General features: G+C 37.3%; 2 protein-coding genes across 3 annotated transcripts; one reads left to right on the top strand and one right to left on the bottom strand.

Annotated features, from left to right (window-relative positions):
• Positions 1–977: 977 nt before the first annotated feature.
• aifm2 (apoptosis inducing factor mitochondria associated 2) lies at positions 978–10,065 on the top strand. 2 transcript variants are annotated; one of them, XM_061040460.1, is made up of 9 exons: positions 978–1,131; positions 4,043–4,219; positions 5,218–5,333; positions 6,555–6,674; positions 6,824–6,916; positions 7,316–7,424; positions 7,528–7,680; positions 8,631–8,831; positions 9,121–10,065. In XM_061040460.1, the coding sequence occupies exons 2-9, from the start codon at positions 4,045–4,047 to the stop codon at positions 9,270–9,272; spliced, it is 1,119 nt and encodes a 372-aa protein (XP_060896443.1). In that variant the 5' UTR covers positions 978–1,131; positions 4,043–4,044; the 3' UTR covers positions 9,273–10,065. The 2 variants fall into 2 exon arrangements, with proteins under 2 accessions (XP_060896443.1, XP_060896444.1); XM_061040461.1 differs by lacking the exon at positions 978–1,131 and adding an exon at positions 1,137–1,271.
• LOC132975713 (elongation of very long chain fatty acids protein 6-like) lies at positions 9,996–17,154 on the bottom strand. The gene is made up of 4 exons (XM_061040462.1): positions 16,960–17,154; positions 15,123–15,254; positions 13,115–13,266; positions 9,996–12,353 (listed from the first exon to the last, which is right to left on the bottom strand). Exons 1-4 carry the CDS (start codon positions 17,055–17,057, stop codon positions 11,923–11,925), a joined length of 813 nt encoding a protein of 270 aa, XP_060896445.1. The 5' UTR covers positions 17,058–17,154; the 3' UTR covers positions 9,996–11,922.
• Positions 17,155–23,708: the final 6,554 nt, after the last annotated feature.

Here is a 23,708-nt window from a genome sequence, read left to right as displayed (position 1 = left end):
TATCGTATAAGCTCCAAATATGCAGAGTACCTTTTACTCAGTTTTTTAAAAAAGCATGTTACTATCTTTGTCTGTATCTCCACTGGGTTAAATGTCAACAACAACAAGAAAAGAAGCATCAGAGGTCATTAGCAAAACAGAAGACACCATTCAGTGAACTCTGCACACTGATGTGTAAGTGAAACACTCATGATCATCAGCTGCTTAAAAGCTGTGACACATTCTTGATTTTGAGTCAAAGCGGACCATCTTGCAACCTGTTTGGTAACAGTGACGTCACATTACAAATAATGCTGAGTCAGCTTTTTATCAGGCAGCTGATCGAGAGTCTGAGTGGAGACATTTCACTTATTAACATTCCAATAAAATGCAATCTATAACATAAATATGTGCTCACCTTTGTTAAACTAGGAATTCAGATTGATTTTAAAACCTCTTTATTAAGTGAAACAAGAAAGGGTAAAGAAAGGGTCACTATATTATGCATGTAGCCTACATGCATAATATAGTGATATAGAATGGAGCAATATTTAATCATGTGTTAGTAAATAAAAAGATCTCAAAACTCTCCCATCACTCTTGACAATGAATAAAAAATGTCTAAATTAAAACTACATATAGGTGTGCTGCTTTGTTGCTCTTCTTTTGATGACAGTGATCAAAACAGCTGTTTTTCACGTGGTTCTTTCGATTTACCATGTAAAATATGTAGATTTTTAATATATAGCCTATTGCAACATGTAGGCCTACCTAAAAGTGAACGTTTACATATGAAACTTTTTCTCTTGAAAGACTAGAAGAATCAATAATATATCCTGTATATTTATTAGTTATTTTTAAATGTTAGATTTTGAACAAATAACGCTCTCACGTAAAACAACAACATTTCTTACAGCTCCTGAAGGCAGCGGAAGACCCCGCCCCCTCCCCCCCCCCCCCTCACGCTCTTGTTCGGGTGGACAATGCGGAGCTCTGATTGGTTGAGAGCTAATGATGTCAGCTCGGCGTTCATAGGAGGAAAAGTCAGCGTGCGAGAGAGAGAACTTGCATTTACATTCTATGGTCTGGAGAGTGAAGATTTCAGAGACGAGCCGGGAGACCCAAATAATTAAATATTTCCACCTACAGCAGGTAATATTACTTCCTGTTTGTGTTATAAGACGTGAGACTTTAGACCAGCGGACTGTTTAGACCGACAGCAGGATATCTCTGTTCGTACGAAGAGACAGACGTGCTGGAGAAACCTTGTGCTACTGAAAACATCGAAGGAGGTATTTCTGTACATTTCTCTCTGAGCCCACCACCAGCAGATAAAAGTACTGTTAGTTAAATATACCGCCAAGCAAAATAATGCTAATAATAAACCATAATGTGTTGTACACACTCTACATAAAGTACATTTGTGAAATAAATACAGAAACGTAGGGAGGGAGGGAGGACAAAATAAACCTAAAAATGGGACAGACTAACGTGTTTAAGTAGGCTACAGAAATTGCATCCCCACCATAGGCCTTCACTGTTTTTAGTTCTTTGATATTAGAATGTTTAGGACTCAATTATAGCTGATTTAGGATGCATAAAAATATATATTTTAATATATAAAAATAAATAAATACTACTAATTTTTTTGTTTTACTTTTGATCCTTTAAGAATATTTTTCCTGATGAATAATTATGTTTAGTGAAATGTATTGGCTAGTAATAAGGATTTATTTAATGCTTAGGTTAGGATTGATTTTTACCCTACCGGAAACACTGCACACGATGCAAAAGGAACAGCAACCAATGCAATGAACACTTACTGCAACACAGTTTCCAAATGCCGATAAACCATTATTGCTACAAATGTAGAAATGGGGTTGGTACATGTATGGCGCCTACCAAAGGTCTTTGAGTGTAATTACACTGTTGTGAAACAAACAGTGCTGTTTATGCTTCCCCCACTCCTCCACCTTACAGACAACATGCATTTGTTGACAAACAGAGGGCCAGTGTTGAGAGAAGGTAAAATTATATTTCTGGATTTTGTGCAAATATGACTCTGGTAGTGTTTATTGCCAGTTGTAGTGACAACTTTTGGCGCAAGATTATTTGTATGCAAACAATACTTGGGTTAGATGACTTTCTGCACCCGGTAAAAGCTGCAGACAACGATGACACTGATATTGATACAGCGTAACGTTATGAATAAGATCTGCAGGGATGTACACTCCTCTGTCTGCTTCTTGCTCGGTCACTCCCTCTTTTCTCTTATCACCTTCCTCCATCAGCGTCCTCTTTAATCTCTTAGCCTCAGCCATTGTATCAAACAGTACAGAGATGGGTTAACTTAAGTTGCTGGTGCCATAAACCCATTCATACTCAAGGGCGTAGGTTTGGATTCAACATTGGGGGGGGACAAATTTTCAGCGGGGGGTCTGGGGTTTCCCCTCCAGAGAATTTTGAGTGTCAAACATTTCATTTCCTGCATTCTGGTGAATTTTTATGCAACAATTTGTGCCTTTTCTGAATTAATGTATATGGAAATTATAATTATTTTTGAATTACTATTAATTATTCAACTGTATTGTTCATAACTTTCTGCATATTCAAAACATTACAGGTGTTTTGGGATGTTTTTTTAGGAATCATGTACATCTCAAATCAAATCTATTAGAGAATGACACCTTGTTATAGCCTTAGTATCCAAAATGTAAAACTACATAAAAGCTGTTGTTATGGCTGACTAATCTTTCATTTTATTTGGAAAAAATGTGGTCGGATATTGTCCGTGTTTATTGCACTTAAAATCAATTGATAGGCAGGCTATATAAAGAATAATATCATCAAGGCATGTAGATTTATAGCCTGCTGTTTTTATTAAAATGTTGGCAGGCAGAGGAAAGAACAATTACACAATGAATAAAGCAATAACGTAACACTGCCAAACATCACAATGACAGTGGACTTCTGGGGACTTCTGTTCTGTGTTGTTTAACACTTAACTCTTAATCAACAGCCTAAATCATGGTTAAAAGTTAAATGAGTGATAACTTAAACAATGTTATTTAGTTATGCTGGTTCAGAAGCTCTCTGTGTTCAGAAGCTCTCTGTCCTTCTCGTCTCCACGTCGTCCATTCATTACTGATAATTGGACACCTCGTCGGGCATTAACTCGTATACTTTGTGGTGTCACCTCTATACAGTTAATGGGACACTAATGCAAACACCAACCTGTTGCTCTTGCTTTGTCTTGTCACTGTCTGCGCCCGTGACCATAGACTGTATAAAGACCACGACTCCTAACCTGACCGGACCTGATCCATTGACCATTGTTACTTTAAGAACCACTCCAAACTTAGGACAGGTGAGACACCTCTACAGGAATGGGGCGGCAGAGGGATAGCTACCAGTGTTGCCCCTTAATGAGCCTCTCCAATGTGTCCAGCTGCCAATATCTGTATATGAGATCTAATCATATAGCCTTTAAAAGAAATCAAATCAAATCATACATCAATAGATAGTTGCCTTTTGACAGCAGTTCTACATCCAGTATATAGCAGTTTAATAAAAGCATGTCATGTTGCCAAGCATGTAACATTTTCCGACACTTTTTTTCTTCTTTTCTATGTTGACATGTTACCACGGAGCAGCTACTTCATATTTTGTACAATTCTTCCAGATTTCATGCAACCAATGTAATGAGAGTGGGTCATTGATTGGTCTCTGTGTGGCATGTAGATAAAAGACTGTTTGTCCTAATGTTAAATAACAGTATTCAGAAAAGCAGCACAGTGATACACACAGTCAAAGTCCCAGTGATGTTGTTCTCTTTAACAACACTAATGGCAGAAATAACTGTTATAATGAAATGATTATTATACATGGAAGTATTTTGAACTAATCTCACTCAGTCTGCAAGACATCATGCAGGATCAGCCATCAAATGTTTAATGATCAAGTGCAGATCTGCAAAGTGTTTGAATATTTAGTGAAATAAATCAAAAGAATGGTACACGCCTGGAAAATAAAATAAGGTGTGTATTTATATTTGTCTAAGCAGATATGGGCGGTCAGGCCTCGTTGGTGCAGGGTGCCCATGTGGTTGTTGTGGGCGGTGGTTTCGGAGGCATCGCAGCAGCTCAGCAGCTGAAATCACAAGGGTTCAGCTTCACTCTGATCGACATGAGAGACGCTTTTCATCACAACGTGGCAGCACTGAGAGCATCTGTGAAACCCGGTACCTCACTATATTATACTACGATTTTACGAAAAATCCCTTTGCTTCTTTTTATTTTATTTATTATGTTGTATTTAATCAATTAGATTTTTACTTTGGTAGAATCAAAACATTTGTTTTATTATTATTATTATTATTATTATTATTATTATCATTATTATTATTATTATGAGCAGTAGTAGTACTATTGTTGTTGTATGGTAAAAAGAGGTTTTAATGAACTTGTTTACACAGACAGTGAATCCAGAGAAATTACTGGAGAACATCAGTCACTTGTCAATTATTATTATTTTTTAAAGATTTATTTTTGGGCTTTTTGTGCCTTTTAATGGAGAGATAGGACAGTGGATAGAGTCGGAAATCAGGGAGAGAGAGTGGGGAATGACATGCGGGAAAGAAGCCACAGGTGGGATGTGAACCCGGGCCGCCTGCTTGAGACGACAGCCTCCATACATGGGGCGTGCGCACTAACCATTGCATCCCACTTAAGGCAATTTAAGGTGCAACGGACCAACGTTTGGACGCGCACTGTATCATGAAAACGTAATCCTTTGCACATCAAGACGCTAGTCCTTTGCACCTTAAATTGCCTTAAGTCATTGACATAGTCCAATACTTCCTTTGGAGTGTCTCTGAGACCATAGACCATTTAAAATGTTTGACTTTTTTTTGCACTTACTGCAATTTCATACAGAGTCATTTATTTTTAAACAAACTTTCTAAGCTACAAATGTTATATTCAAATTAATTTAAAAAGAGGAGACAGCTTGGTTATCTGATTATTAAAAATAGTTGTGAATTTATTAGCATCAATATTTTGTTTTTGTTTTTGTTGTTCTGTCACAGTAAAGTCAGACAGTAATGGTGATGTAGACTGATGAACTGAACCTTACAGGAGTCTGTAGCCCACAAAAGCCCTTCACAACATCCATAATAATAACATTGTGTGTAATGACTTCAGTTTAGGAATTGACCTTTGACTTCTGGGCATCCTGCAGGCTTTGCTCAGCGAACCTTCATCCCGTATGCTGCGACGTTTGGAGATAGTTTTGTTCAGGGTCGAGTGGAGCGAGTCAACACAGACACACAGACGGTGGTCCTGGCAGGAGGCAAGGTAAGAACACACAGTCTGAAGCTTCTTTAAGTTTACACCTTAAAGAAGCTTTAAAACATCTTAATAGCCCCCTTATTATTTATGTTATAGTGTATAGTCTGTTTAAAATATTACATTTATAAGTGTAAACAGCAATTCATTAAGATTTAGGAACATTTATGACTCCAACACACTTGAATGTAAACGTGTTAAAGCAGCAAATACAAAACAACACTGAGGTCAACATACTTACTTATAGACACAGACGTGACCAGAGGCTACTTCATCATTCATTGTAATAAAACAGTGCAGTCCTTTCATGCTGGAGATGAGCTGACATTGATGCACACTTAATGTTATCTGGACCTCTTTTTATGAGACTGTGACAGTCTGTTGCTGGTAGCAGAGGCTCCAGTCTGCAGGGCGGCTCCCACACTTTACTGATATACTGAAACGCCATGCTTCATGATCAATTTAATCTTTGTTTTAATGCCTTCACTCCTTCCAGTATTAACATACTCCGTAGCTCTTGCTCGTCCCTATGAACTATCTTACACCTCCCTTTTCTCTTGTTTGGGACTTGGTGGTTATAAATGATGAATTAGGGCGCACTTACACTAGCAAAGTTGTCCCATATCATGCCACCCCTGGCCTGTTCTCACACTGCTCCAGAACTAACCAGGCCAGAGCACGGTAACCTCTTGTACATAACGTTCGTAATACAATACATGTGGCTTTACGTGATCATGAAGCCTGCTTAGTTTACAAGACAGGCGGACTTGAGAAAAAGATAAGGGACTACCTTACTGACTTTCACATCTTAGTCCAAGTAAAGAGGGGGGAAGGATTTTATGAGCTCATGGTTTTTATTGTGCCTGATTGTATGGGCCCTGATTTTAGGGGTTAGAACCAGATATGAACTTCTGTCTCTCAGAACAATAAAGAAAAAAACTACTGTTATATTTTAAAATAGTTAATTTTTTATACACTATTTATCATAGTTTTATTTGTTTAAATAATTCATAATTTTTTTTCTATTTTTATGTGTATTTTAGTGCAAATTTCATTTTTCTTTTCATGACATTTTTGTTTTATAGCTTAGCTTATTACTTCTTCATACACAGACTGCTGTACAAAATTATAAAATAACAATAACACATGCCGCTACAGGTATATTCAGAGTCTTAACTGATCAAATCAACCTGTGATAAACTACAGTCAGTGTTTTCCTCTGTGCTGCAGGAGATCCAGTACACACACCTCATCCTGTGTACTGGGACCGATGGAGCTTTTCCCGGGAAATTCAACACGGTGGCTTCATATCAGACCGCCATTCAAACATATGAGGACTTCGTAAAGCAGGTACCATGACAGGACAACGAGTACTGAGAGAGGTCTGCAGAGAACCAAGGTCATCACTGTCTAATCATTGTGTGTGTGTGTGTGTGTGTGTGTGTGTGTGTGTGTGTGTGTGTCTGTCTGTCCGTCCGTCCGTCTGTCCGAGTTTTCAGGTCCAGACAGCAGACTCTGTGTTAGTTGTCGGAGGAGGCTCGACAGGTGTGGAGATGGCTGCTGAGATCAAAACAGAGTATCCTGAGAAGAGGGTGACGACAAACTTAACTCTGTCCTTTATTCAACCGTTTCCCTCCTCAGAGTTTCACACTGGGCTAAACATTTAGTTAAAGGTTTTTTACAGTGTTGTTGTTTTTTCATTAGCTCCTGAATAATTCAGTGTTGAAAGACGTATCAAAAAACATTGACTTAAGCTTTCCTAGCTATACCTGGTGCTGCTGGTGCTAAAGGTAATGCCACTATTACTGGTATGACATATACTACTATTTCTTTTCTAACTCTCTGTGCACCTGTAATGCGGGTGATCACAGTATTCATTATAGAAACAGGTGTATGCTGCACCTCCTCTTTCACAAACTTTACATCCTGTCTATATATGGTCCATACACATGTCAAGAATTGTTTTTTTTACCTGTTGTTTCCATGTTCAGGTGGTTCTGATCCACTCGAGAATCGCTCTGGCCGACCCAGAGCTCCGGCCAAGCGTCAGACAAGAAGCTAAAATGGTTCTGGTTGGAAAAGGAGTGGAGCTGCTCCTGGGTATGAAGAACTGACTTCTACACATAGACAGGTATTTGTGTCAGACCATTACTTTTATTTATAAAAAAAATAATAACACTTATAAACATTGTGTGTTTCTTAGATCAGAAAGTTTTGAATTTGTCAGAGCTGCAGCTGAACGTGACCCAGAAGAACACAATCGTTACCACTGATAAAGGAACCAGCCTGACCACAGATCTTATCATCAGCTGTGTCGGACTAAAGATCAACTCTGCAGCTTACGCCTCCAGCTTCTGTGAGTGCACACACTTCACACCTGATACTGAAACACTGTGCTTTATGTTATCTATCCAAAGACTATGCACATTATACAAATGAGCTAAAACATGTGGTTCTATTATCTGCTATCATGCAAATGCACTGAATATGTCACCATCTAATTATTTGTTATGACTCTGACCTGTAAAGTATTAAAGTACAAATATGCTCTATTTTAATATGTTCCACTATTTGATTATTATTACTCATACATTTGAAAATAAATGTCATATAGAAAAGAACTTCAACTCATTAGTACAAACTTTGTAAATAGTAAGAATCACAACAAAGGTGACCCACCCACAATGTTTTACCAAACTAACAGTCAAAACCTCTATGTCATTACAAATAAAAAGAAATGTTCAAATCATTGACAATAAAGGCGGATAGTAAATACAGATGCTGTTGTGTAGAGGCAGAGAGACTGGAGTAAAGTACAGTATCTCAAGTATAGTGTTTGTGTTCATTCAGCCTCTCAGTTATTATTTTTCAGACTGTGCTTTGCCGTCTCTTATAATGCCACTAGAGGGCGATGTCTCTTTATTTTTCACTCTCACTGTTTTCAGACAGTGATAGATTGCAACAAAAATCTGATGTTGATGTATGATGGTACTGATTGTGGTCCAGTGAGGTTTTTAATCCCCTTATCGTTCCGCTAAAGCCGCTATCAGGACGGAAAGCATCCTACATGTGAAACATCAACACCAGACACACTTTCAGCCATCAGATTTTTACTTTCCATTTTGTAATCATTGATTTCACATATAAGCAGCTGTAAGTGAACGTAAACTCACAGTTTCAGCTTTAGTTTTAACAGCAATGTATTCTGGGTACACCACCCCAACTCCCAAGGTCACATTAGTGGATCTTGAAATAATAATCCCTGTATGAATCAGTTATGAATCAGAGGTCTTTTTTTGGTGACAGCCGGATGTCTGGCTGAAAACGGAGCTCTGAAGGTGAATGAGCACCTGCAGGTCAAAGGTTATTCCAACGTCTACGCCGTGGGCGACTGCGCAGACATTAATGAGCCCAAGACGGCGTACCATGCTGGACTACATGCTGCTGTCGCCGTTACCAACATCAGCTACAGTCTCAACAGGAATGAGCTGACCCCATACCACACAGGTACACACACACATTCACACCTGTCTGGGCTTTAAGTTGCCTTTCTTAGATTCTGGTTGCCTGTCAAAGTTTTTACATGAGTTGTTAGTTGTCTTTCTTTTTTCCCTTTCCCCTGTCAGGTTTTTGTTTGTTGTTTCATGTTGTCTAAGTTGCTGGTTGACTGATGTTTTTTCTGCTTCGTTGTCAGTGTTTTTAGTTGCTTTTCTACATTGCCAATTGACTCATGTTACTTCTAGTTGCCTGTCTTTCCTTGTGTTTGTTGATTGACTGATGTGTTGCTTGTTGCTAGGAAGCATCACCATGCTGCTGGCGATGGGCCATGACGATGGTGTGGGTCAGTTCAATGGGTTAAAGTTGCCTCGTTGTCTGGTTACCCTTGCAAAGAGCCGAGATCTTCTGCTGTGGAAAAGCTGGCGGGAGATGGGGCAGAAACAACCCTGATAGGACCAAACAGACTTCTCACACTCTCACACAAATGTTCTGCAACAAGCAGGTTCTCCCTGACAGCTGGTGAATTGAAACGCTTGATCCTCAATGGGTCCATTAATCAGTTTCAGATCAGTTCATGTTCTGAACTTCTTGTGTTACGGGTTTGAGGTGAGGGATAACAAAATCTTGGCATCAGTTACATTGTCATATTCATCACCAGAGTTGCCTCTTCATTTTGAACAGCTAAGTTGTTTCTGTTCAGCTCATCTGTGTTATTTATATGAAACTTTGTTTAACCTGAAGACAGAAGTGTGGCAGCTTCTTTCCATTAAACACTTGTCTAGCAGAAAAGAAAGTCAGATTTCTTCTTTCATTTGATACAAAAAAAAACCTGACTCTTGTGAAATTTTCTTTAAGTTTTCCTGAAATGTGTCTGGTCAAATTCAGCTTTACATAAACATTTAACCAATCTATTTTATCAGATCTATTGAATATTTAGTACTGTACATCTGTGTCTACACTTGAATCTGTATATGTCAAACTTCCTTAAATACATATTTTAATATTCACTGTTTTAACTTAATAATCTTGACTATAGTCTAACATGAAGCATTTTGTTACTTACAAACCAACAGAAGCCTCATAATTATGTGTTCAAGGTTTTGTGCAAATGAAACCTTAAATGTTCCTTTAATCAAGTTGCAGCTTGGAAAACCTTAAATGAAAGAAATGAAGTACTGATGTATAAACAGCTTCTTTATTATATTTTTTCAGACTATAAATAAAATATTTTACACCTGAAAAATGGCATGTTTTTCATTCATCAACAACAGAATCAGGAGTTCAGCTTGTTCATTCAGAAAATCAATGATTTTCTATCAACCGGCTTCTCCTGCTGCAGCAGTCAGACAAACTTTAAACATCACACACACACACACACACACACTCTCTTAAAAAAACAATATTAGTGATAAATGATAACGAATGAGCACCTGCACAATTAAACACGTTTGTGGGGCAGAGGTCATTTTCTGTAAACGTAAAGTCAAACCGTGGTAAAAAAAAACAACAAAGAAATAGAAAATCAAGTATTTTCATGGAGTGATTTACATGAGTGAGTTTTAAAGCAAATACATTCAGTGGAAGTTAGATAACACCTGTGTTTGGAGACTTTTCCGGCCACCGACTGGCTGCCATCATATGTCTAAGAAATACTTATCCATAAATACGTTTCTTTCAACTGTGGAAAAAAGTGAAGGAAAAAAATCCAACTGAATTGAAAAGTTTGACTGAAGAAAAATGATTCCACTGATCACTATTTGACTCCAAATATCGCCTGTGTTTTTGCTTCTCTCTGTATCCTGTGACAGTAAATTGAATTCATTGTGAAAAGACATTAAAAAACATGTCACCTTGACTCAGAGCTCCAGACAGATCTCAAAGCATTTATTGGAATGTTAAAAAGGGATTTTAAGTTGCAGCTGTCAAGATGGCAAAATAAATCATAGGGATCCATGACCCAAAAAAAACAGTTTTGTTCATTTAGGTGTCAGTAAAATCAGATTTAACAACTAAGGGTTAAAACAAAAAGCGAGGCACCACCGTGGAATTTTCCAGTTTGTCAAAAGTTGATTAGAAGCTTCTTTGCCTGCACAGATTCATTTGTACATGCCCAATGCTTTTGTTTAGCATCTCTGGGTTCATCCTTTGAACGTTAATGAGTAGATTTTTCCCACCGCAGGAAGTCAACGTGCAGTTTGATGACAAAAACTGACTTTCAGGAGTGGCACCCCTCCCTGTGACAAACACATCCAACACCCATTGAGGTACAAATGGCTGTTCCTGCTACAGCCTCCTGATTGGCTGCTCACAGACAAGAAGGGAGGTGTGGTGTGGTAATTCCAGTCTAACCAGTACGAGCAGGTGGGAGGGGATGGTTTTTAATCACCCTGCTGGAATGTGAAGCTGAGGTGATGATTCAACATTTGACTAGTGTGCCTCACATTTGTTAAATGTGACTGCTGAGTGGAAGACGAGTCAACAAAAAGGCCAGTAGAGCGCATTATTGTGTATATTTAAAAATGAACATTTCCAAAATATAATCTGGATTCAACACATTGAGCTGCTTAATTACAAATCTGATAAGCTTAAAACTTTTTTTTTTATATAATTTTCAGTCAGAAATAAACCAAGAAGCAATAATAAATTAATATGTTGTTATCTCTCAGAACCCCCATCATTGAGTTGAGGGAAATAGGAGATAGATCTGCTCCATTTGAGATACAAATACATTTTATATATATATATTTTTAAAACAATGTTTTGTGTTTGTATCTGTTGACGTGTTTCTTTGCTTGTTAAAGTTCACTCATGTTTTTTCTGATGGAACAAATCTTCTTCATCCTTCCTAGGAATATTTGCAACTTTATTTCAGTTCTTTTTTAAGATTAAATAAGCAGTAAAAAAAACAAGCGTAATCTGCTGAAGTCAGTGTGAAAATGATACAGACCTTGTGCGGTCTGCAGATGTTGAATCTGGCATGTTTCATACAAAGGATTTTCCATCCTGACACTTCATCAGGGAAAAATCTTTGGATAAAAGTTTGTTTTTAAAAATTAGCAGCTTCAGTCTTTGTGACAGATATCCCACAATCTCAGACTGTCTACTCGGTCTTGACGATCTTAGCCTGGTCATTGGGTCGCAGGTAAGTCTGGTAGAAGAAGTTGGCGAAGAGCAGCAAGTAGCTAAAGTACATCAGCGTAGCCCAGAAGATGTTGTCGAGTCGGGACGGGCAGCCGCCATGCTGCATCCAGCGGTACACCAGTCCGCTCACCATCAGTCCCATGCCCATCTGCCCGATCTGAGCGCTGGTGATGAGCACAGCAAACGGCCGTGGCACACGCAGGCCCGCAGCACGGGCAGCATAGTAGCTATACATGAGTGCATGCACAGTGTAGTTCATGGTCATAAACCAGCCACCACCAGCCACCATATCTTTGTAAGAGTACCAGGAGTACAGCAGCACGGTGATATGATGGTACCAGTGCAGAAACAGAAGCTTCTGCTTCCTCAGCACAATGAATGCTGTGTCACCTGCCAGACAGAAAGCAGGAATTATCAGTCATTATGAAGACAAAGACAAGTGTTATCTGTACAATATTGTTTTTTTAATCTGTTTAAAATATCCATATGAACTCATTCTGTTTGATTTGAAGACTGCGCAGACTCTTAGATTTTAGAAGAACAAATAGACCAAGGGAAGTTATCATAAAGCTTCCTCTTACAACCAGTTTCTCCCAGCGACAACATTTTTTAAAAATTCTAAGAATCACGACATTTTCAAAGAATGTCCCCTTAAAGTTCAAACTAGATCCTGGTGAAGAGTTGTCTGAGCATATTCCTAGGGCTCTTTTAAGAGCTCTGACAGTAGCCAGTCTCAGAATGAGTTGTTTTACTTTCAGTTGAACAGACCAGTTTGAGGTGCATTGGTAAGGGTAAACTAATTCATATAGAGTTGCGAATTAAATAATAGCAACACCTGTCAGTGTTGTTATGAAATACATTTTGAAAAAAATGTATAAAGATAAGACCTTTTTTTTTTTTTTTAACATATAAAGAAATATAAATTCTTGACTTAAATCAAAACACAAATATTAAAATCTGATACTAACAAAAGGCAGACCTGCTCATCAAAAAACAGTTATTCTGAAGGAAAACAACCCTGTGATTGAAAAGCTCAAATCCATACTTGAATTTTAACATTATTGAAACCTTGCTCTACCAGTCCACGCTCCCTTTTCACTTTTAAAAGAGTGTGTGTGTGAGTGTGTGTGTGTGTGTGTGTGTGAACATACCAAGCTCCGGCGCTTTGCTCAACACGAAGGCATACGCCCAGAACTTGCTGACCGGCCCGTTGTAGAAGCTCTGGTCACAAATGGACTGTCTGAATCCGCTTCTGCTCAGGATATAAAACATGTAGGAGCCAGTCCGAATGGCACCGATGATGCTGCAAAAACAAAGAAACCCCATCAACAAACACGCCAGAACATGATCAAATAAATGTTACACAAAACTGCACTGCCCTCCTTTTTCAACCCTACAGCTGACATGAGACAACATTGTGCGTTTGGTTTTCAGCCACTCAGTTTGTGTTCGAACCCACGACTGCTGCAACAATGACTATTGCCTCTGTACATGGGACTAGCGCTAACCCCCAAGCTGCAAGTGGAGGCTATACACAATAAATTAATATTAAATAACTACTCACTACATATGCATTTCCAGAGTACGGAAAGCAAGTTTTGGTAATCTATTTCTAAGATTTCAGGGGATGGGTATCTCAATCGATAATGCTTTCTCTGTGGAAAATTTTTATAAACACCATGCCTGTGTTCAGAACATAGATTGTTCAGAAAGAAAGTCTGCCCTTTTCACAAAATGCAACCACGAATTAACGCATGGTTTTACTTTGATTTCAAAAATGGAAACCTATATTTTAAAAAAAGGAGGCCTATCTGTTTAATTTTAAAAAATAAGCACTGAAAGCCTTGTGACCAAGTCTCCTTAGATAGCCTACAAAACCATTTAAACATATCTTACATAATCTAGCCAACTGATAGACCTACAATATCCATTATCTAGTTATCTGAATGTTCATTTATTTAAAAAAAAAAGAAGAAAATAAATGAAATCCTGAATAGGCTTGATTAATATACGCATTTTATCTGTCTGTGTGTTTTATGCCACGCCCATTGATTTGTTCATTTAATGTGTTGCCTTTTTTAGTCAAATCTTTTTTATATTCCTCATAAACCTTAAAAAGCCTTCGGATCTTAGTTTAGATCAGACACTGCTACTGTAAGTCATGTTTGTGGTACAGGTCGAGATTTAAGTGAAAGTTGAAGCTAGTTTGAGCCAGGCCAACTCAAGTAAGCTTTGCCTTTATTATCTACTTTGGTGGAATACTCCCTCCCCCCTCCACCCTGCTTACTCAGCAGATGCCCACCAATCAGCAAAGTCTCCTCAGTGTCGATATGACACCAAATAGCAATAATTCAACTGACTAATCATTTATCTCCTTCAGGATCTGTTTGATTTGTTTCTACAGGAAATTCATGAGAGAGCCATTAGATGTCACAACCAAAGGGACATAACATCAAGGGTCAGTGTCACAACAGTCATGAAAAACTCTGACAAAAAGTCTAGGCTAATAGTTTTTAATGGCGATTTTAAGAAGAGTCCTCCATAGATTTATCAACACGAAGCAGCAGAATCTCAGACACCTGCAGCAGAGCAACAGGTGACACAAAAACAAAAACACACCTGAGCTGTAATTATCTTCAAGTAGGGCTACATGATGTACAGCCCCACAACAAATCTGCCTGTTACAATGGAGACAGAGGCTATTTAAGATTGCCACAAGGTAAACGTAAACTGAAGACTAAAAATGCCAACACATAGAAGATTATCAGGCGTCTGATAATCTTCTTTGTTATGAAGCTGGCAGATTTCCTAATGGAGTCATAAAAAGCACTCCACGTTAAGGAAGCTATCGTTTTATTGTTACTAAAGAATTATTTGAAAACTGTATTACAGAAATCTGTTCAGAAATATCTTCCAAGAGTGCTGCAAATATTTTAGACAAAAATACACTGTGTTATTCTCTGAGTAACAAGCCCACTTACAAACTGTATAAAATATAGATACTAATGATGTACTGTGACCCTGAGTTCTATAATATCAACCACTGATACAGACTCTGATGAGAAACTTGATTTGTTTAATGTTGAACAGCTGTAGATACTTTCTAAAAAACATAATAGTATATTATCTACTGTGTGTGTTACAGGTGTGTGCCGTTACCTGAAGACAGCGAGGCTGAGTGACCAGAGGATAAGTGGTCGCCGCAGGTTCAATTTGGGTCGAGGTTTCATGTAATGCTGACCTCCAAACACCAGGGTGGCGTACAAAGCGCTGAACACAAAGGACGTACTCCTGCAAGAAAAAAAACAGAAAGATAAATCTTAATGTTTAAAGGGGACATATTATGAACATATATTTGGGTAATCTGAGTGTCTACATCCCCACAAAATGTGAAATAAACCCATCCAGTCCTTTGTTTGTGGTCTGCATAAGTCTTACAACGCCAGAAAAATGCTCTGTTTCAAATTTGTTCAATTTGTTCAACTTGTGACATCACAGAGGGATTCTGGTAAAAAAAAAAATCTCCCCTGGTATCTCCACCCATCGACTCCACCCCCGGCCTAGAACAAAACTTTTGCGCAGGTCTCATTTAGACCACAGGATACTGTTTTAAAAAGGTGATAAAGGGGTATAATGCTAATGCTTATAATGTACGATTTGTAATGCTAAACATTAATGTGAAGACGGTAATGCTACCATGATTTCTTAATGCTTATGCTACAATTGTAATTTAACTGATTCATTCTGATTTGCTATTATTACAACCTCACACTCATCTTTAGACTATTTTAATGAACATTTCTTATGATTTTAGTTACATTTAGACTATACAACTTCGAACATCAGATTAAATTATACAAGTATATAAAAAAAACTTTTTTTAAACAGGATATTTATTCAATTCTGCTGAGAAACTGAAAAAGTAAACTACATTTGTTCTGTTCAGCAGGTGAACATGCACTGCACACCTGAGGGATGTTGTCAAATCAAATCTGATTTTTACAGTCTATGGTTTTTATATAGCCGTTGATTAAACAAAAATAATCTTCAAAGTCATACAAATTATAGCCTTCTTTTTATTATTATTATTAATAATAATAAAAAAAATAATAATGATAATAATAATCCTTGTTAATCGACTCTGTGAGCTAGATCATAAATAATCATATTTTCCCATCTGCAGGTTGTTTGGAATGTTTCTTCAATAAGCCCATATTTTAATATTTCAACATCACTGGGAGGAGAGACTGCAGCTTTAACGGGAAAAACCGGATTTCAATTGCATACAGAAGCATTCCGCAAATACCCAGCAAAGTATGACATCATTGTGCCGGTTACGCACCTGAAGTAGCCTACACCTATAGCCTCCGACTGACCGAACTTACTGACTGACCGCATTTAGCTGTTTGTAATTCCGAGAATAGGCCTACTTAACATCAACGTGTTAAGTGTTTACCCTGAATCTGTGCCTCCTCAGTAAAGAGAGAGAGAGAGAGCCTTGTCAAACTTACCTAATATATGACTTGGTTTTTAATGATCCAGCATGTCAGTAAATTAACACTTTAAACAACATTTGTATCCTATAAGCCCCCTCGTTCTGAATAAATGAACTTAAAAGAAACAATGTATTTAAACACATCCATGAGGTCTGTGACTTGATGCCTACTGATCTCTCTGGTATTGAGCGTCGGAGCGAGTTGAGTATCGATCAAACCGGTTATGGTGAATAAATGTTTAAATGGGTGCAGTTTGATGGAGACTACTGGATGTAAGTCGAACTTAACACAGGGATATATCCTACATCATATAACTGCCTTATTTTTTATTGTTTTTTTAATCACAGTGAGTTCATTTTTTAAATTTTAATCATTTCAAGGGAGTTCAGAAGTCAGCGTGTCCACTGAAAAACTCTGTATAAGCTAGCCTACTTGAGTCAGAAAGAAGAATCATTTTGAGTCGAAGTTTATCATGAAATAGTAAAGGTTTGTTGTCTTACCAGTTCGCTTGCATCCACTCAATTGCACTCCTCTCATCAAAGCGCCGCTCGAAGCTGTACTCAGACAGCGGGAGGTAGAAGTCTGACTGATTCAACATATTTCACTTTATCAGTTGTATTAAATCAAAACAAATGGAGTCAATCAGATAAGCGCGCTCCCTCAGTCTCTCCTGCGGTCTGTCCTCACACCTGTCCGTCTCAGTCCTAATTAATGCCTGTCCGCAGGGGGCGGGGCTTCATGGACACACCTGTGGGCTGCTTCCCCCTCCTCCCTCGTCTTTTGTTCTCAACTCTCTGCAAATAAAATGCAAATTGTCTGCACATCAAGTACCATTCTTTTGTTTTTGTTTTCCCTGAGCAAAACTCATGTCCCCTTTATTTCAAAATAAAACAAAACTGAGTTCATCCTGAGGAATATTTCTACATCATATATAAGATTATATTCATATTATTAAAAAAAGATGACAACAGAAAAAATAAAGGCATACTATACTTCTATTTAAATCAACTAAAATTGTAACATAGTTTTAAACAATATGTGCAGGTTATCAAATAATAATACAACAATTATAAATAAAAAAAGAAGGACTATACACAAACAATATGCAAACTGTAATGATGTTTCATCTTTGCATTCATAGAGAATTTTTTTTTATAGTAGACAGCATTAAGATCATTTAGCTTCAGTCTAAGGACTGAATAGCTCTTCTTTTTCATTCTGCAAGCTACACATGAAATATGTGTAGTATCTGATTCTAAGATTAGTCCCTAGATCGTAGAACTCACAGTTTCACACAGGCTGGTTTGTGTTAACCCTGTGCTGTAATAATAAGACAGATAAAAAGGAAATAATCACCTCCATTCATTTATTTATCCTATTGTTTGTAGGAAACCAAACAAACAAACAAAATAGTAAGAAAAATAGCTTGAAGCCCAAAGTGGACCTTCATTAGCCTATATTTTAATTATATACATTCAGTGAAGGGAAAGGCGGTTAACACTCACATCTGAGAAGCTGGATCCATAAAAGGTTTTCACATTGAACATTACTCTTATCATTATATACTTATACTTATTATTGTCTACTATGTCCTTTGAATTTGCCTAAGAATCCATGCTCAAAGATTTAGTGCTCTACTACACTTTAGTGTTTCATGTTATGAAAAATCTGATTCTCTAAATTATATTATTGATGTGCTGAGTGTGTGAAAACCTTAGTCTGTAAAGTTTCTGTCTAACAGGTTCTGCCGCTTAGTAACCAGACTTAACACGTTACTTCATACAGGCAGTTCAGATCTTCTGCCTTTACTTCCTCTATCTTTATCTCACAGATGGATTAACGGTATCTCAATCTTTTTTTTTTTTTTACAATGAATAAACATCATATTAAAGCTGCATCTATATGAGCAAAGAGCTTTTATATGAACAGATTTTTACTGACTGTAGAAATATAGTTAGACATTAAAGTGCTGCATGTATTTTTATACTTTAAAAAAAGTACAAGCATCTGATAAACATTTACTACCATAAGTTCAACTTGTGCCAAATAATATAAATGGATTAAGATTATTGCTGCATTGATGTATTCCATATTTAAATGTTGCAGCTAAGCTGAAGCTCATTTCTAAAACTTTGTTGCTATACTGCTTGATTATTATCTGCTTTTTAAAATTGTCATTGTGTATTTTACAGATATTATTTGGGATATTGTCCTTACATTTATCGGATAGCTAAGATACACTTTCAAAGTATTCTTTCATGCTTCAGTATCTTTTCATGATTTGATTTAAAGTGTTTGCTGACAAATAAGCTGTTGTAAATCATCATAATTTTCCAGTAATCAGAATCTACCGAGTAACTAAAGATGTCAGATTGATTTATTGAACTAAGTATACCTTAAATTTGACCCAAGTAGAAAAATGCACATTTCCTCTCTGTGTTTATGTTGTGTGTTATGTTTTCTTCCTTTTGGGGCAATAACTCAGCAGAATCATCATGTTGATATGAATCAAACATGTCATGTAAAATTGACTTCACATTAATGATATTCAACAATCCAAGAAGTGTGTATCTTTAAATACTACTATTTGCAAATGATCTACTTCTAAATGTAATTTGAAGCATGCAGAGCTACAGAAAGTCTAACAGATCATTGAAGGGGACAATAAACACCAACAGAGACATTAAGTTTTAATTTAATGAACTATTTATCAAGACTTCAGGTAAAAACTCTTCATGAACTATGAAGTAGTATCAGGTGGAAAGTGTTCATATTTCACAGTCTTTAAGTGAAAAAGAAAGAAAACAGACTGACATATACAGAGCTGCTGCCACCTACTGGAAAAACCCCTCAAACCTCAGGAAAACCCATCAGTTCATGTTTCTGTTTCCTTGTGGGGTTGTGTGTTTGTAACTGCATTTGCTCTCACTCTGTAACAGCATCATGTTTAAAACAACAAATGTGTGATTAAACAGTTCAACAAAACGTATAAAGTTGTTGGACCCGTCAGAAAGTTAATCTGGCCAAAATCAGCAGGGCCTCAAAGCTTAATTTAAATAAAGACAGAATTGAGCGTCTAAATCATTCTTGTAATTGTTGGATGTGGAATTCTCTATATTTTAGCTTCATAGTATTTTTCATAAAGGACTATTGAAAATATTGTTCATATGACTAATATGTGTTTTTTCTAATGTAATAAAAGAGCCATTCAGTTTGATCAGCAATGTACAACGGTTTACAGTATGCAGAAAGAGAGAAAAAAATATTTCTTCATTAAAACAAAAAGGGTAAAAAAAGCTACAGGCTTTTAGGACCAGGTAAGGACTCTTCCTTTTTATGTTGATTGGCGCCCCATGTGGACAAAGCTATTATGGTCTCTCTGATGATCTTGTTCTGCACATGCCAAAATAGTGTTTTTGGATGAGAAAAATCCATCCTGCCTTCTATGAACGGTCAATTGTATGAAACATTGTTATACTTTACTGCAGAATGTGTAAAAACTTTGAATAAAATATGTTGAAAACAAAGGAGCAAGTTGTTAAGAGCAAGATACAGTTTAATACAGGCTACAAAAATAAATTATATTTAAGAAATACATTTTGCAGCAAGCATTGCACCTTTAAAATAGAATGAAGGAAACTAAGAAGATATGCAAGAAGAATTAGTCATCTTATTTCAAGATTGCCTAAAAGGACAACATGAATTTTAAGAATAAAATAAGAATATTTTCTTTTGTTTTTTTTTGGGAACGCGTTATGAAAGAGATAATAGTATCTCAAGGTAAATCACAGTTTGATCACAAGAGACCCAAGTAGGTTAAATGCTTCCGAGTTAAGATAAATGAAGCATATTTGTCTTTAGCTAGCCTCCATTTCGACTTTATTCTGAAAAATAAAAAATCTTGGAAAATAAAAACTTAATATGATATTAAAACAGACAGGTTGAAAACCTTGAAAAACAGGGTTCCAGTGACATTCTTTATTACAAGACTGTAATATTTAAATTACCGCTGTGTGTGTGTGTGTGTGTGTGTGTGTGTGTGTGTGTGTGTGTGTGTGTGTGTGTGTGTGTGGTCCTGATCCTTTGTTGTTTTTGTGTGTGCGTGAGTCTACTGGTCGGTCCGGTCTGATGTCTCCTTACGTCGCTGTTACGTCACATCAACGATGCGGAAGCTGGAATCACCGTGGAGAACGTAAACTAATGTCAACCAACCGCCTAAAAAAATAAAAAAAGAAGCTTCGGAAGAGGCTGAAAAGAGGGAGAGTTCACCGATGTGACTCTGAACACGGCGGACAGGTCACCTCCGGCAGCTCTTACACCGTTACCGGCATGTAACTCTGGTAGTTAACCATCACATCTGTCTCATTTCTGAGAAACGACACCGTTACTGTCTCATGGAAACACCGGGAGACCCAGAGCCCACTCCGGTGCTGCTGAGGGGCTACATGAGTCTCTAGGAAGCTGCAAGACCCGCTACACTCCATTACCCCTTGAAGGCAAGTGAACAGCATGTCAATCTCTCTTCTAAAAACACATACTTTTAGATTCTCTTTGGGTATTAGCTACATTATAAAGATGCCCGAATAAAACTAAAGTTACTCGAAGATTGTGTGGCGTCTCTTAATCAATTCGGCATTGGTATTATTGCATGAAACAGCAGTTCCTTGAACTAATATTCTTTGTTTTGCGGTCCCTCCATCTGTTAACGATTGTCTTTTCCTAACGTCGGTCCTCCCTGCTGAGCTGTGGCCAGCAGCGACCCCAGCCTCTTCACAAGTCGACATTTCAGTAAAGGCAGTGCCACTGGGTCGCTTATATACAAGCCGTACTCTAAATTATGACCATGTGGTTTATAAAATACCTTGGGATACACATTTGACCTCGGTTTCTTGGGAGAACAAGCCAGGGATGCCGTAAACTGAACTATTTTTGAAAGGAGTTCAGGCGGTCTGGCTGCTTCCGAGAACAGCGGTTGTTGGAGCTTGAAAAACACACAGAAGAAACGCATCCTAATATCAAACATTATCGCGTTTATTACTCTTACACAGTGTACTTGATCAGGTTTTATGTTTGTATAGTTTTATGGATTACACTTCAGAGATATCCATCAAATGATCTGTAGCCTACCGAGTGCCCTGTATTCGGGATCGGGATCAGGGATGTGGAAGGTCGAGCGGCAACCTTTACATGACGGGACACTTTCTGACACAAGTGTCACATTCATGTAAGAAAGCTCTCAGAAATAGAAAGAACTGAATCAGAAATGAATTCAGTTTCGCTTTCAAGTGTGTATTTGTGTCCTTTGCTCAATGATATCAGGTCATGTGAGCACTGAGTGAGGGGAGGAGGGCAGCAAAAACCAACACTAAATATCTGTATTGATCAATCTATTGATCTTGTTTTTCAACTCCTTTATGAATATAATGGATAATGTCCTTGAGGGGAACTTTAATTATAGATCAATCTACAGATTATTTTCACACTTAATCATTTGATTGTTAAGTATTTTAGATATTTTAATTATTTTGTCAGAAAAAGAAACCAAGACTAAACATCTTCTATAACTGTCCTTAATGTTAACTAAAAGCAGCAAATAGATTGAAAAATGAAACAATTAATCCATTATATATATTATAAATGTATATGCTAATTCAGTAAACTGATTTACATTTTTAAAATAATAATGGAATAATACAATATTTTTCAGTGGCAACCTGATTTTTTTTACTCTGTATTCAAAGGATTATCATTTGTTACAAATCAGAAATCAGAAAATGCTCAATTTTCAAATTAATTATGGTACTGTATATTACAAAATTGTCAACAGTTTTTGTTGTTTGACTAAAACATTCAGCATCAGCATGTAGATCAGCAAGTAACCTAAACGTCACTGTCAGTAAGTTCACGTCAGTTACCAGAAAAAAAAACAGAAATCTCATGAGATCAACTCAGCCACTCTCATAAAGATCGGTTGTTTTTACTGCTGTGGAAACTTGTTTGAAAAGGTTTTTGTTTCTTGTGTGTGAAAATAGATTGTTGACAACAAAAGTAGAGGTTATGAGCCTCACTTAGACCATGTGCAGGGTTTTATCAGAGAGTTTTGAATTTTTAACACATGTTCTCAAATCAGTTTTATTCAGAAAGGCCAACATCACAGATCACAGTTTAGCCTTGAGGGGCTTCACAGTCGGCATGTGACCCTCTGTGTGCTGGATCTTCTCCATTTGTTTGCTCATATGATTCTTCTCAAAGTGTTACAAAAGGTTTCGCGGCTCATTAAAGTGATCATTAAAGGATTATACATTGCAAAACTGAAAAACAGGGAGTCACAGGGGTTTGTCTATTTCTTTTTGTCAACAAATCAGTCAGACTCAAATTAACAACATGTTCATGCATCCTGCCTGTGGCTCTCAGCTCCAAGCAAATTTGTTCCTACTGAAGACTTAAAAAACACTTCACAAAAATATGTTTAAAAGACCTCTCTACTTTCCTAACACAGCTGCTCTCTGTAGTTTACATCAAACAAACTAGAGGCAATAGTGCACTGGTTTGTGACTATTTACAGCATCATAATAATCCTAATTTGGTGCTCGAGTGAATATTTGGGGCAGCAGGATTTTGGATTGAGTCAAAAATAATCTACTGTGTGTGTTTGAATGGATGTAACATGTTAACCAGTGCATCGGTTAGGCTTCTTGATGTATTGTAGCCACAATGTGTGGTTCACTGTGAATTATGAAGGAAATGATAATCCCAGGGGGTTGCTCCAAGATGAAAGTGGGTATTTTTAATTGTTTCATTCTCTGTTGGCCATGAAAAGATTGGGCGGGTTACCTGCGTGCCTGCATGCACTCTGTCCATGCTCTCATTATACAAGAGCAGTGTCTTCCATAACAATCGCTTAAGGTAGTTTTGTGCTATGTAAGTACTAACTATGTGCTGTGCTCCTCTACCTGACGCTCTCTTTATGAACCTACTTTACTTGCTTTGTGGGGCATAACATGTACACTGTACAAGTATTTTCTAATTCCAGATACAGACTAAAAAGATAGACTTTAATGGCAGGAATGTTGGGCCATGAAAATAAAAAGCTAATTTGTTCAATAAATCAGTCATTCCTTCAGTAAAACACTTTTGTGGTTGTTTCTGTGCATGGTGTTTAAGAGTGGAAGAAGTTAAATGAGATTCCACAGTGTGTTGGTTTGTTGATTTTAGTCTAAATCTGATTTTCTTCTCTCCTCTCAGACTT

Source organism: Labrus mixtus, chromosome 6 (assembly GCF_963584025.1).
Source record: "Labrus mixtus chromosome 6, fLabMix1.1, whole genome shotgun sequence".
In the NCBI taxonomy this organism is placed as follows: Eukaryota; Metazoa; Chordata; class Actinopteri; order Labriformes; family Labridae; genus Labrus; species Labrus mixtus.
The sequence above is the reverse complement of the archived record's forward strand: the minus strand, read 5'-3'. Positions and strand labels throughout refer to the sequence as shown.

Excerpts from the sequence above, each read along its gene's own strand:
- aifm2 (XM_061040460.1), top strand. The coding sequence starts at position 4,045 with ATGGGCGGTCAGGCCTCGTTGGTGCAGGGTGCCCATGTGGTTGTTGTG. Across the intron at positions 6,675-6,823 it reads ATGAGGACTTCGTAAAGCAG|GTCCAGACAGCAGACTCTGT; the intron begins GTACCATGACAG and ends CCGAGTTTTCAG. Across the intron at positions 8,832-9,120 it reads GCTGACCCCATACCACACAG|GAAGCATCACCATGCTGCTG; the intron begins GTACACACACAC and ends GCTTGTTGCTAG.
- LOC132975713 (XM_061040462.1), bottom strand. The coding sequence starts at position 17,057 with ATGTTGAATCAGTCAGACTTCTACCTCCCGCTGTCTGAGTACAGCTTC. Across the intron at positions 15,255-16,959 it reads GAGTGGATGCAAGCGAACTG|GAGTACGTCCTTTGTGTTCA; the intron begins GTAAGACAACAA and ends TTTTTCTTGCAG. Across the intron at positions 12,354-13,114 it reads GAGCAAAGCGCCGGAGCTTG|GTGACACAGCATTCATTGTG; the intron begins GTATGTTCACAC and ends TCTGTCTGGCAG.